The sequence below is a fragment of the Grammomys surdaster genome, unplaced genomic scaffold (genome assembly GCF_004785775.1).
Source record: "Grammomys surdaster isolate TR1022 unplaced genomic scaffold, NIH_TR_1.0 98, whole genome shotgun sequence".
NCBI classification, from domain to species: Eukaryota; Metazoa; Chordata; class Mammalia; order Rodentia; family Muridae; genus Grammomys; species Grammomys surdaster.
In genome coordinates this window covers 11,418,239-11,432,853 of record NW_021604577.1, presented here as the reverse complement: position 1 = coordinate 11,432,853, position 14,615 = coordinate 11,418,239, and the positions used below count along the sequence as shown (strand labels likewise).

The window sequence follows — 14,615 nt, the reverse complement described above, 5'->3', positions numbered from 1 at the left end:
AAAGGACATGTACTTCCTGGGTGATTTTAAACAGGAGAGAACTTAGGAACTGTGCCTTCAGAATAGGTTTCACTTCTGCCTCCCCTGCTCAGGTCTCCTAGGACATGAGAGGACTACCGTCTACCCCAGCAGATCTGTGCCTGTTTGGAGTGAGGGCTTGTTGAGTGTTTACCACAACCTGTTCATTCCACAAACCAGAGAAGCTAGCTGGCTGCTCTGATGCCTGGGTCCTGCTGCAGTATTCTAGCCAATGGGGAGGAAGTGCAGGCTGTCCAACGGTGGGCAGAAGACAGTCAGCTGTTCTGCCTGCTGCTGTGCTGAGAAATGATCTCTTTACGAAGAACTGAGAAACAGAATCCTAGAGATTTTTAAGCGAAATTAGTACTTTGCTTCTTCATTATACACTTTATTAGCCTCCACATATCGGGTGATTCCCTGTAATTACAGAATCTGATTATTACACATTCTCCTTCAGAGTTACTGTTGTAGAAACGGATAACTTTTTATATGTCCAGCTCTGACTTAGGTTGTAATTATGTATGCATTACGTTTTCACTTTAGAAGCAATTGTATAAAATGCGGTGAGAGTTGTTAAGCAATGGTTTCTCCAGCAAGCAGCCATACCATCCAAGTGGCAACGTAAATAATATTGCTTTAGATAGTTTGTCTTTGTTCACTTTTTTTATTACAGCACTTGTCCTGGAATGATTTATTTACATGTTATTTAAAGTTCCTGTCCCTATTAACCGTCCTGATGCCTAACTGGGGCACTCAGAACTAGTAATCAGCAGGCTTTTCTATTTAATTCTGGAAAGACAAGCTGCTCGTGATGACCCAAGAGAGCCACAAGGAAGGGCTGTGAAAGGGGGTTATTCAGCCAGCTCTAATCCTTGTTTTCAGAAAGGCAGTATCTTTAAGTGTTCTTTAATTAGTGAATAGATATGGTTGTGAATTCTTGTGGATACCTCCATAGGATCGAGAAGGTTTGCCTGCTTCTTTACATCATTGTCTTACATTTCTAGTAAGTAAGGTTTCAATATAAACATCTAAAAAGGAAGGAAATAGAAAATACAGTTTTAAAGTAAGTCATCATTGCAAGGTTTTGGTGTGATTTATTGGGATGTTTATTTTAATATTACAATTAGAAACCTGAATGTTACATGTCAAAAGTTGAGGTCTACAAAACTAAAATGTGTTTCTTGATTTCTTGCTTGTTTGTTTGTCCTGCTGATCACTTAGTATACATGTGATGTTTACTGTTCTGAGATAAAATCTTCTGTCTGGTAAAATTGCTTCCTCCAGTCACCTAGGAAATATAAGCCAGAGAACAGCACACTGATATTTAGGCATACCAAGAGAAAATATATTGCTTCAGCGAATTGAGTATAAACCATCGATGGAGACAACCCCTGGAAATCAAAAAGAATAGATTTTAGCTATGCTTCTCTTTTTCAAAGAACGTAAGTGCTTAGCTGTTATTGTTAGCATCAGAGAAGTAAGTTGGCAGTGACATTTGAAATATGATAAATAAAAGCCTACAGAATGTCTGCTTCTCCTTTTAGCGCTTGTTTGATTCCTTCTGCAGAAGTTGCATAATGGAAACTACCCTGGAGTTAATGCAACTCCAATATACCGACCGTACTTACTGTAATAAGTGTATTACCTATCACTGCATAATGATAAAGCCACGGTTATTGAAACTGAAAAAGTTATTGAAGGAGATGGATGGGAGGTTTTTGCTGTTATCACCTGTATTATTAATTGGAGATAATTACTGAAGAGCAGCTGGCTGTTGGTTTTAGGGAGCATCAATTGTTCTTCTCACCCAGCTGTTAACTAATAAGGATAGTCAACACATCTGTTTCAACAGCTGGTAATTAACAAAAGCCTAATTGCTGCAACTCTTTTAACATCCAATCTGTGGAAAAGAAGTGATGTAGGCGAATATTATTGACTTGGTGCTTTGCTCTTTCTGAGACCAGCACCCCTTTTTTCTCTCCTCCTTACATTTCTTTTCTTACTTTGAACACCACTGCCTTTGTATGAAGCATTGAATGCCAGGAGCGCACAATATGGTAATCCAGAGCTTAACTTTTCCAGATCTCTGTTGGTGTTTCTTATTGCAACATTTCTTTGCTAACTTAGAAGATAAAATGGATCAAAAGCATTTTGAGTAGTTCTATACAACAGTTAAAGTCTGCAGCAGCGTGCCCTGGGCTGTGCTGCTGTGTGAACAGCCAAAAGAAGACAGGGAGAGAATTCTTTTTTGCCTTCACATGCACAACTCCCAAGCAATTTCCATATTGAGAAATTGAATTTCTCTTCAAATTACTGTTTTAAATGATATGTTAACTAACATGAAGTTAGCTGAAGCCAGCTTTTTTTCTTCTGTATAAGTTGTTATCTCCTAAAAATATTGCCTTACTTATTATTTCAGTGCCTTTATGTCAACTGAAGTTTTTGAGAAAACCTTTAGTGTGTTTGCGAAACCTGCTTTGCCTCCTGTTCTTTAAAATCTTGTTAAGTCAGAAATCTTTGAGAACTTCTGGTTAGTCTTTACAGTGATTGTGAATAGAATTTTTTTGGTTTGGACCTTAACAGCTGAATAAAACTATTTTGCAATTAAAAGGATTATAAATTAATATTTGTTATCTTAATACTCTAATACTCTTAATTGTGGTCTAGTTCAGTATAAAGTATATTTAATATAGCCTTGACCATATAACTTTATATTTATGCTTTTGTAGTTTGTATAAGTTACATACAAAAAATTTTCAGTAGCCATTTTATGATATATTTATAATACACACACACACACACACACACACACAGAGCTGTCTGAATAATATAAAGTCCATATTTATTAGAGATTACATAGTCAGGTTGATTTTCCCTTCAACACCTTGGTGAATTTGAGAATGTTCTAGTGAGTTTCATGGCAGCGATTATGTTCTTACTCTGAGTGTCTGAAAAGTCCTGAGCCGAGGTGACAGTCATGCTCACCTGCTTACCCTTGTGTCTTGAGCGATCTGAGTTGGCAGTATTTCTATGCAGACTGTTCAGTAATTGATGTTGAAAGCTATAAAAGAAATTCTACCCTAGTGCTTGCCATGGACTGAATTGCAGATTGCATAATTTCAAATTTTTCTGCTGGCAAGACTATTTTAGTTCAGCAGGTGTTCAGGCGATGAAGTGTACAATAGATGCAGAAACATACAGGATCCTGAACAAATAAACAAAACTCTACTGACTAAATAGAAAAGTACTGCATGTAGAGAAATGTTTCTGACTGAAATGTAGAAGAAAATATATTGTCATCTGGGGAACTGTTTGTTTCTTGGGTTTAAGTAAGACTTTGGTTTTCTCTGTGTGCTCATATTCTTAGGTAGCATCACAGAGCTCAGTGGAAGGAATGCTTCCTGACATGAGAGAAGACAATAGACTTTGTTGGGAACCAACATACTAAGCATTCACTCTACCACTAAGCTACACTCCCCGCCTAGGAACCCATGCTCTGGCTGATACTTTGCGCGTGTACACACACACACACACACACACACACACACACACACACACTTCTTTTCTTGAGGAAATTAATCTCAAGGATAGATAGATGCTGTGGGTAGAAGAAATTCGTTAATAGATACTCACTGAGGATCAGTGTCAGAACACACTCCAAAAAAAAGGAATCCTAGGAGGAGTTTTCTCAATGCTTGTGAGAAAACTCCAAAAAATAAAAAAATTTAAAAAAAAGTCTTGTGACCTCAGTTTCTTAAAAACCACTGAATTTTTCTTGGAGTATGCTTTTCTTCACTTCCCAGGTGTATTGGATAGAATTGAGTTCACTTTAGATTAGTCATTACAGCTGGCTATTGTTGCTTGTTCATATGCCACTATGGAAAAGCATGACTTTTGTCACATTCAGTTTGTCTTCGTGACTGTACACTTTACTCAGGTGACTCTTCTTCAGTATAAATTGTCTGGTGCTCTGGATAAAGTTGGCTATTGCATGAGACTTTAGTCTGTCTAAGTTTTAGAGCCCGCTCTCCCAGGTTCACAACACCAACTAGAGTGGTAAGCAAGTGGTACCAGGAGTGGGGGCCTGAAGTCAGCTCTGACGTAAGAGAGTGGGGGCTGAGCATAGTGGGTCTGAAACCAGGGAAGCCTTTGCCTGCGTCAAGCTTGTGCATTATTAAGCTTCCAGAAGAAGGGACTTTAGAAGAACTGTGGGATAGACTCCTAAAAAAAACATTGAAAAGGTAACAATAGCAAGGGGGAAAGACCCCTGTTCAATTTTAGGTCACTTGTGCATTAACTCAGACAGTTATCAAAATGCTTAAAGAAGATAAGGAGGATATTAATCATAAGGAAAAGATGGATAATTTCTTGAATGTACATAAACTGGATAAACCTTAACATTAGTAAAAGAGGCAAAAAAAGCAGATATTCTCCATTCAGGCAGAATCAGAAGTAAAAACAGCACCGCAGATAACTGTGCCGATGACAGTTCCCTCAGCTCCCTGACTAGAACCTCTTTTAGCTATGTGTTGTCTGAAAATGACCCTGAAGCACGAGGTGAGATTTTATATCAATCTAATTTTGCATCATCGCTACTTCCTGCTGAGGATTTACTAAGTCTTCAAGCTAAGCATTCTTGGGCATGGCAGAGAAAGAAGTTTGTTTCTGCTTAAATATGTGCTAGCCAATCTACCTAAAACGCTAAAAACGGGGAGGCATTGGACGGCGCTCACATACTACCTCAAGGGGTAAGGAAAGAACTACAGCTGGTTGAGTCCTGACTGACTGACAGAGGCTGTGAATCCTCGTGGGTTTCTCACAGCCTTTGCCTGCCATGGATAGTATAGCACAGGAAGGTAAACCTTTGGGATGGATCCTACACTGTTCTTCTTGCTCACTTAGTGACTCGGGAGGCCCTAAAGTCAACAGTTATACGGGTTTGATGCTTGTGTGTTGACATCACCTAACAACCCATTCTTAGGAGTGTTATAGAACTCTATGATTTTTCAAATTTCGTTTGCAGATTACTATGGAAGGATAGGAAATCACGATCCGGCTGGCAAGCTATGGGATTTTCTCATTGGAACTGAAATCGTGATTACAAAAATTGTTCAACCTTTTCTGATTCCACGGGTAGATACATCTTTTATTAATGGTTCACCTAGGGTACAAGAAAGATTTATGGTCCGGACCTTCATCAGTCTATTAGTACTTCTTCAGGAAAATGGATGGCACTGGCTATTTTGAGTCATCTACTTTGGTAAATTCGTAAACCCTTTAATATTCTTTCAGTTTCTTCTTATGTGGTAGGATTTTTTTCAGCAATAGACTTACACTTGTGCACGCTCTAACCTCCCTGGTTTTATTGCAGAAGGAAATAAGCGAGCTGACATATTAACCTGCTCTATTTTTACTTCTCCAGAAGAAAATTGGGAAGGAGTATGTATCTGTCATTGTAGATGGATCCAGGGAAACATTATAGATCTCTCTTCGATTTCTTCAGCCCCAGGCTCTCAACGATACTGGTCAAGGGCAAGGAGATGGTAACAGTGACCAGAAAGGTAGCAGACCTCCAGCCGCAGGGCAAAAGGAGATATGAGCCAGAGGATCAGGAGTCACGTCTGCCAACCTAGGGCCAACTGATGGCCCTTATGCATCAAGGGAGACATTACCTCACTGATAACCTTGTGTTATGAATAGGCCATTATAGACTCATTCATCCATCTGAGAAGAGATCGACTTTAATTTTTCCTTGGGATTTAAATTACTTCCAATTTGCTTATGATATAGTAGCATTTGTATTCCTATTAAAATCAAATGCAGACTTACATTCTATAAGATACCAGAACTACGAAACATATGGGTCTCTTTTCAAGCTATTGTCTAGATTTTTCTGATCAATATAATAATGTGACTAAAAGTACTGGCCATAGTTTTGACCTCTGTTCTTTGTAGCAGAGAATGATACACACAATCCTTTCACTGGCCTACTATTGTTCATTGTGTTTATAATTTGCTTATTTATATGATACTCATACAGCCTATGACAGTTATATTTACCTACAACATCTCAAATCAAAATCACTCTGGATAGCTTCCTATTACAAAAAAAAAAAAGGGGTGTGTGTGGAATACGACCCAAAAATGGAGTTCTGTGTATGGAAAAACTGGTGATAGGCTTCAAATGGGGTAGAAGATCCTCATAATTTAAAAACAAAACTACAACATGATTACTACCGGGTGTATAGCCAAATGGAATAAAATCATTATGCCAGAGACATCTGCACTCACACGTGAATTGTGTTAGTACTCACAATAGCCGAGAAATGAAAACAATAATGTCTATCTGCCAATGAACGAGTAAAGGAAAAGTGGTAAATGTACTTAAAGGAGTACTACCCACCATAAGTTCCTGTCATCTGTGAAGGCATGGGGAGAAGGAGAGTGGGTTAATGTTAAGTGAAAAAGGAAAAAAATGCCTTTTAATCTTGCTCAAGTAGTTCAATTTCTTTGTTCAAGCTTATGTAAAATAATTCATTAATCTTTAATATCATTAATATTAACATCATGGTTTTAATTATTCTTTTATAATTATATTATTTCCCCCTTTCCACCATACAAACCCTCCCATATATAGAGAGAATTTTTCTAATTCATGGCCTCTTTTCATTATTTGTGGTTATATACATATATGTATATGTATGTGCATATATATGCTTAAATATACAAATATAACCTGCTTAGTCTGTATAATGTTACTTGTATGTATGTTTTCAGGGATAGCCATATCCTGGGTGTACTCTTCCCAGGATAAACTGTTTCTCCTGCTCTCAGAATTGCTTAGTTGGCTGTAATATTTTCTGTAGGGATGAAGCCTCATGGTGTTTTCTCTGTGCCATTTGGCATGTCCATTGCTTTCACGCTTGTTCAGCTCATGTTCAGGCAGTCCTGTGTGGGAGACTTTCTGGGTATAGCGTCTGACATTTCTAGAAGACACAGTGTCACATAGAAAATTTGCAGATCTACTGGTGCTTACACACTTTTCACCAGGTTTCTGCAGTATTCCCGGAGTCTTGGGTGCAGTTCTTTGTAGATGGATTATGGGGATTGGCCTCCAAAACTCTTAACATCTGATTTAAAGTACCAACTTTTGCTTAGTGTTTATAGCATAGTGATTAAGAGGAAGGAGTACTTAGAGTACCTGAGTTCAAATCCTTGTTCCACCACTTAGGGCTAGTGACATAGTGGTTTGTGACCTTTTGTGAGTTAGATAGCAGTTGTCTCAGTTGTAAAATGGGACTAGTAGCTACCATGACATGATGATGCATTGTGAGAATTAAGTATAAATGGCTCCGTAGAACAATGTTTGCTGGGCATTATTTTTTATTTTCCTATGGATGTATATAAAATTATAGTAAAATATTATGATTTGGAAAACCTGGATTTATTTTGTATCCTTTTTCTTGTTACTAAAATATCTATACAGTTAATAATATTATTCTCTCTTGTTTTTCCTCCCTTCCAAAATAATAGAAATAACATTTATCCCTTCAACAAAAGCATTCAATTTCTTACTGTGTCAAGTTCAATAACATCTTATACTTTAAGTCTTTTATAAACTTCATAATATTGAGGCATTATGCTTTGAGCAGAAGCTGTTTAACCAAGAAAGGAGACAGAACAACATGTGCCTGAGAAAGCAAGGCACAGTCTGTTTTTTCCCCTTAAATTTTTTAATATATTGCACATACTTTATTACTGACAAAAGATTTATAGGCACTGTCTTGGTCAACAACAGGTTTCTTGGTAGAGCTACATAGAATCATAAGAAAACTTACAAATGGCCTCACAGAGACTTATCCATCTTTTCGGTCTGAGTGAAAAGATGTTAAGTTTATAAGGCAGAGTGATGCTGAAAATTTATTTTCTTCTTCTGTCTGGTAGATAGTAACTCCTACTCGACTCCTAACTCATCAAGCTGATGATTCAGCTTTTTTCCTACTATTTACTCAACAATAAGTCATTGAGGCATTTTCTATGTGTTATGTACTATTCTATGTATTTCACAGGTTTTATTATATTGTATTAGTATCAGCACCTTGCGAATAGAGTTTAGCTTACTCCATTGTATAGGAGAGAAAGTGAAAGCACATGAAGATTTACTAGGCTGTCTAATGATACAGCTTGCAATAGAGAGGCAGGATGACCTCCAAGTCCCTGGTTCCAAGGACCTTGCCGGGCTGTGTTTCTAGCATACTTTTTTCTAATTTTTCTAACTTGGTTCTGTGACTTGTACTTACAGCTCGAGGATCAACTTGAGTTATTAATATTATAATTTCTATTTCCATCACAATCTCCTTCCCCCCCCATATCATCCCACTTCATAGGTGATTGAACAGCACATATACTGTTCTCTTTGAATGAATGACTTGATTGTCTTCATTTTGGTAAACCAAAAGCAAGACAAGTATAAAATAACCACTAAAAATGTTCTAAGAAGGATTACACAGTGTAGTGAGCAAGCAAATCCTTCTATGAAGGATCGTATATGAAATCTTCTCACTTATCATTTTGATAAGACTTTTAATTTTTAAGCTATGTTTTTCCAGATTTATAGTTACATGTTATCTACCAAGCTTGAAATCTGCTCACAAGTTTGAGAGCTAAAATCCTGCATGTCTATAGTCATTGCTTGAACAATTCTCTAGACACAGCCTTAAAAACATGTAAGATGTCTTTAGATATGTTCATAGTTATAACACAATTTAATATATTTATGATTATTCTTTCAAAATGATTGTTTGAAAAAGTAACATATATTTAAATTATATCATATTTGAATATGGTCTTGTAATATGAAATAAACAATACTTAATGAATATTTCTATTCATAGTTTTAACTTTCCTTATAATTAACTGTGAAACCTTGGATAAGTTCCAACTGTTTCCTCTGCACATGTTTCAATAGCAGGAATGTTCTCATCATAAAAATAGGACTGTGTTACCTCCAAGATGCTTCTCAAACCTGCATCCTGAGTCTTAATTCTATTTATAAGCCATGCTCCTTTATTTAGCAGATATCATAAAGACAATCAACTGCCTGTGCTCTGTCATAGACAGAATTAATGATCTTAGTGATACCAAAGGAAGGCTGAACTATTTCAGACCATAACTATTAAAAACACATTGAAACCAAACATAAAAAGATTTTAAAATAAGATAAAGATTGTTATCCACAATAGCAACAGTAAATATAGTTCAGTTCTGTGAACAGTATAATCCTGCTTTTGTTGTTCTGAATTGCTAGGTAAGACTTATTAAAACAGCAGAGTTCTTTTCTAATACAGCTTTAGTCCAAACGGCTGTCCTTTTCAACCACAGTACTCAAAGCAGATGTATGCTTTAGCATTAGGCAACCAATTTATTATCATTATTTCAGGTGTGCTGAAAGGACACAGAATGCAGACAACGCATACTGATGACTCTGGTTGTCAGTACTTTTGTTACCTAATGATGTGACTCATGTCTCACGAGGGAATAATGTGGATTGTCCTATAGGCAGTTTGCAAGGATGAACTGTACTAACCTAAGATCTTTTAAGCACTTTGCATCATCCCCTGCCAGAACAGGAATTCATTAGGTGATATCCTTCTAAGACTGAACCCTTAATATTATTTCAATGAAATTGCCAAGTTTTGTAATTATATACATATCATAGGACCAAAAAATTCTATGTCTGGGCAGCTAGTTACTCAAGAAAAATGAAAATGACATATATGCAGATATTTATAGCGACTGTATTAATAGCTTCTAAAACTAAAGCAAAATGCCATTCAGCTGGTGAATAGGTATTCACATTGTAGTTCTCAAAGTAGCATTGTTCATGCTTATAAAAGAATGAACTACTGGTACGTAAAATAACGTAGACAAATCTCAGTGCATTAAGTAAACTAAGAGTTACCAGCTGTATTTCTTTTACATAATCTACAGAAAGGAAGGTATAAAGCAGAGGATAGGTATGAAAGGGGGCTAGGGATTGCACTGATGTACACCGAGACATCTGAAGATAATGGAAATGTTTTATACCTTGACTGTTATGCTTATTACATGAGTAGATGTATACATATATGTATGCATATATGATGTAGATGGATATGATGTATATGTGTTACAATTTGATGGCTCATGCCTATAATGGCAGCATTTTGGAAAGCTGAAGAAAAGATTGCGTTAAGTTCCAGACACATGTGTTCCAGAATTATCTGACCTACAGAGTTCTTACTCTATCTCAAATAATAAAAAAAATTACAGATAATAGATTACAAATCATTGAGTTTATACTGTCTGGAAATTATAACTCCATAAGCCTAATTCTTAAAAATCTATGTGTATAGTTATTGGATGTTGGCTATATGTTTTACTTTCATGAAATTTTACCTTGAAATAAGACTGTAAGTACAAAAGGTACAAAAAATATAAACTGTAAAATGTCTATAAGGATATAACTCTAAAGTAGAAAACATTTTTAACATGGAAATGGAATTTGTTTTGAGTTTTTTTTCCTAATTAGGGGGGGGATATCTCACCTGTAGTTATGAAATTCAGAAAATTAAAGCAATCATTCAAACATCTTAAATTTAATTACAGAGTAACTCGGTTAGAATTTCTTAGCCCAGCTAGAAAACAAACTAATATCTTGTACCTAAACTTATATGCAAATATCCAGGCTGCTCATTCTTTTATAACTTTCCATTATTAAAATAGAAAAGTTGCATTATCTAGTGTTCATTTTCATCACACTAATTAATTTTCTCATAATTGGATTTTTATTATTTTCCTATTTACTACATTCTTATGCAGAAACTAATTCCGCTGAAATCATATGCATTCAGCAAAATGCTGAAACTCTGAAATGCTCCAGACTTTAAATGACTTTTAATTACTGACAGTGTGGTTTTCAGCATTGAAACAGTTGCATGTTAGATGTCCAAGGCCATTTAAAGGGAAAGACAAGATTTTATTGTAAATTGAATATTAAATAAACCATGAAAGCTTGTCATGCTAGTACCTTATTTTATAAGTAGTGTTAAGCTCTTCTTTGCATTCTTTAAAGCATGTGAACATGATGAGGGGAACATGGGAAAATATTTTAAAACGATAACTTTGAGCCCTACCAAAATGAAAATGCAAGTAACAGTTCACTCCAAAAAGCTAGGAGGAAATACCTTAAAAGTTTATGCAGCCAACCATCGGACTGAGCGGGCATCCCTATGGAGGAGTTAGGGGAAGGACTGAAGGAGCTGAAGGGGTTTGCAACCCCATAGGAAGAACCAACCAGACCCCCCTGAGCTCCCAGGGATTCAACCACCAACCAAAGAGTACACATGGAGGGACCCATGGCCCCAGCTGCATATGTAGTAGAGGATGGCCTTGTCTGGCATCACTGGGAGGGGAGGCCCTTGGTCCTGTGGAGGCTCAATGCCCCAGTGTAGGGGAATGCTAGGGCGCTGAGGCAGGAGTGAGTGAGTGGGGGAACACCCTCAGACTTGCAGGGGCTAAGGGTAGGGTATAGGGGGTTTGTAGAGGGGAAACTGGGAAGGTGGATAACATTTGAAATATAAATAAGTAAAATAACCAATAAAAAAGTTTATGACACAAAAGACTGATAATCTATAAGACATGGTAAAAGTTTATCTTGTTCCATATATCACACAATGTGTACATGCGTGAAAATGTCACAGTTTCCATTAATATCTATAACAATTATGGTTTATCAGTTAAAATAAACTGGATTTAAAATTTTGTAGACTCGATTGCCTATTCTTTGAGACAATATCCTTGAGCAAAGTATCTCTAGCAGTGAAAGTTCCTATCACTGCCCTTTCAGGAGGAAATTTTCCCTTACAGAAAAGGAGCTGACAGGGTTAACTTGTGTCTGTAAGAATCAGGCCATAGTTTTGTGTGTCAAAGATGGCTTGACAACATACTTAACCTTCCTGAGTCTTACTGTTAATAAAGTTAAAAGAAAATCTAGTGGGAGCAGGCAGTGGAGCCACATTAAATTGTATGAGAAATGCCCGCTGTGCTTATCTCACTCTAGATGCTTCCCTGAACCCATGCTCCACTTTCTGAACTATGTGTATAAAGTTAAACATTGCAGAAAGACATAACTTGATGGCACAGATAAAATATGGTTGAAGTTTAGTTAATACCCTTACGACATTTGCGTCTTTCAGTATTTCTGTTTCCAGTGTATCTGAACTACTTTGTGGGAAATTGAGGCTGAGAAAAACATGACTAGAACTTTAAACTACCAAAAAGGTCTAATTAACAGTTACACCTCATCCAGTATTTTAACATACCAACATTAATAACCAATTATAAAACAATTACTTGCAGGCAAAATTATTATCAATGCAGCAAGCCAGAGAAACTGCAGTTGAACAGTACAAAAGACTGGAAGAAGAAATCCAGACATTACGAGTTTACTACAGGTAAAACATTTTATGTTGTAAGTAAATAGCTGTTGAGAAAGCACCTGTATCTGATGTTGTAATTGTGAGTGAAGAAATTTGTCAAAGAAACTAAGCTCTGAGGATTTAAAGTATTTTTATAGTTTGTAAATTACCTAAAATATTATTTTTAAGCCTTTGTTTCTACATTTGGTAAAGCTTATTTTCACACCATTAAAATTTACATAGTTCATTTACATAACCAGTTGTCTAAGCAGTACCTGGTTAGTTGAAGTATTTGCTCATTGAAATGCCACCTCTAAAGTTATGTGTTTGGGGGTGTGTGTACAAAAATATATGTATTGTCAGATTTCACATGTTTTTTCAGCTTTCACTTTTTATAATAGTCTATGAGAAATTTCTGAGGAAATGTCTCCAAAGATACTTAACAAAATTATTTCATTTTTATTCTAGTTATAAAAAATAAATTTAGTAGTTAAAATTAACATTTTATTAAAGGGAAGTATTACAGAAAGTATCAGAATGCATACTATGCAATAAAGATAAATAACTGTTTTATGATGCTTTTGTTTCAGGATTCTGAGTGAGTGGTGTATATGAGATGTATTTGGGTTACATGTAAAATAGGGGACCTTGGTGGACCATGGTAAAAGAAATAGTTTAACACATAGTGTCCTGTATGATTCTTGACTACTCAGTCTATACCTACCTTAAGTCTGAAGTATGAAAATCTATTGAGACTATGGATTAAACTTTAATTGTATTTTTCTCAGACTAATGTAGTTAAATGCCTAAAATGTAATCAAATCAACACAAATGTAAATCATTTGCAATAATGCAAGTATTGTGTCATGATATATGTATGTGCTTCATTATTAATGCATTAAATAGCAGCAAGCCTAGCAGCACATATTAATAGCTACAATTTCTTATTAGAGATGCTTATAAATGCTAGTTGAGTGATGATTGCCAGAGCTATGAAATAAGAATACCAGTCATTTCTGTCAGCATAGATGGCTCAAGCACTGAACCTCCCAGAGAGTTCCTGAAAAGAAAATTGTAATATTTTCCTAGCAAAAAAAACCTAAAACCCCACCTTCAGATATACTGGACATCTGCAGTGTTTGGCTATGTCTGTGAATTGAATTATGTTCCTCTCTGCAAAGCCAGGCTGAACTTCATAGCTTCTTAATGTGCCTTTATTTGAAATAGGGTCATCACAGAGGGAAACAGTGAAAATAAGGTCATTTGGGTGAGCTTTAATCCAGAATGACAGGTGTTTTATAAAAAAGAGGAAGTTTGTACAGAGTCAGAGAGACACTGAGGAGATTCATCATAAAGACATATGGGCAGAGGACAGCATGTAGACTGCCATCAAAACGCCAACACTAAATTTGTCTGGGAAAGATTAGCAGCCAGCACAGCCAACACAGCCCAGCAGACACCTGATTTCAAACTTGTGTCCCTAACTTTCTCTTGTTTTAAACCATCCAGCTTGTAGTACTTCATTATACATTTGTGGGAAACTGGTAAAATGCCACCTATGTTTGCGTGGTTAATTCTTGCCCAATTGTAGTGTCTATAGGTGGTGTATAGGTAGGCAGACCCTAATGGCAAAGGAGAACATCTTGCTGTCCCACTTTTTGTGGTTTGAATTGCAGGATGAATATTGCAGTATTTGTATGGTTTTCATTCTATTCTCAATTATAGCTAATGTTAAAATCACTTAATTTACTCACTAATAAACACAGGTTTAGTGTATATTACCCACATTCAGTAACTCAAAACTGCCTATAACTCCAGTTCCAAGGAATATTACGTCCCTTTCTGATGTCCCTGCGGTCACCAGCACAAGTGTGTATATGCATATATGCAGGGAGGCACACATATAGAAAGTATAAAGGAATAAATAGTATTTAAGAGAATCTCCTTAGAATCATCTAAATCTGAGTTGCATAACCTAACTCGAAACAGAGTTAATAATTACTGCCATAAAGATACACTTTCCCTAAAGAAAGCTCAAAGGGAGACAACCATGGAAATAGAAAACCTAAGAAAGAGATCAGGAGTCATAGATGCAAGCATCACCAACCGAATACAAGAGATAGAAGAGAGAATCTCAAA

At 36.3% G+C, this 14,615-nt stretch overlaps 1 protein-coding gene across 1 annotated transcript in view; it reads left to right on the top strand.

The window, feature by feature from the left end:
- The window catches only part of Mipol1 (mirror-image polydactyly 1), a 240,412-nt gene that overhangs the window by 173,796 nt on the left and 52,001 nt on the right, over positions 1–14,615 (top strand). Inside the window, exon 9 of the mRNA XM_028782398.1 lies at positions 12,418–12,512. Within this exon, the coding sequence (XP_028638231.1) occupies positions 12,418–12,512 (95 nt within the window). The remainder of the gene's footprint in view (positions 1–12,417; positions 12,513–14,615) is intronic.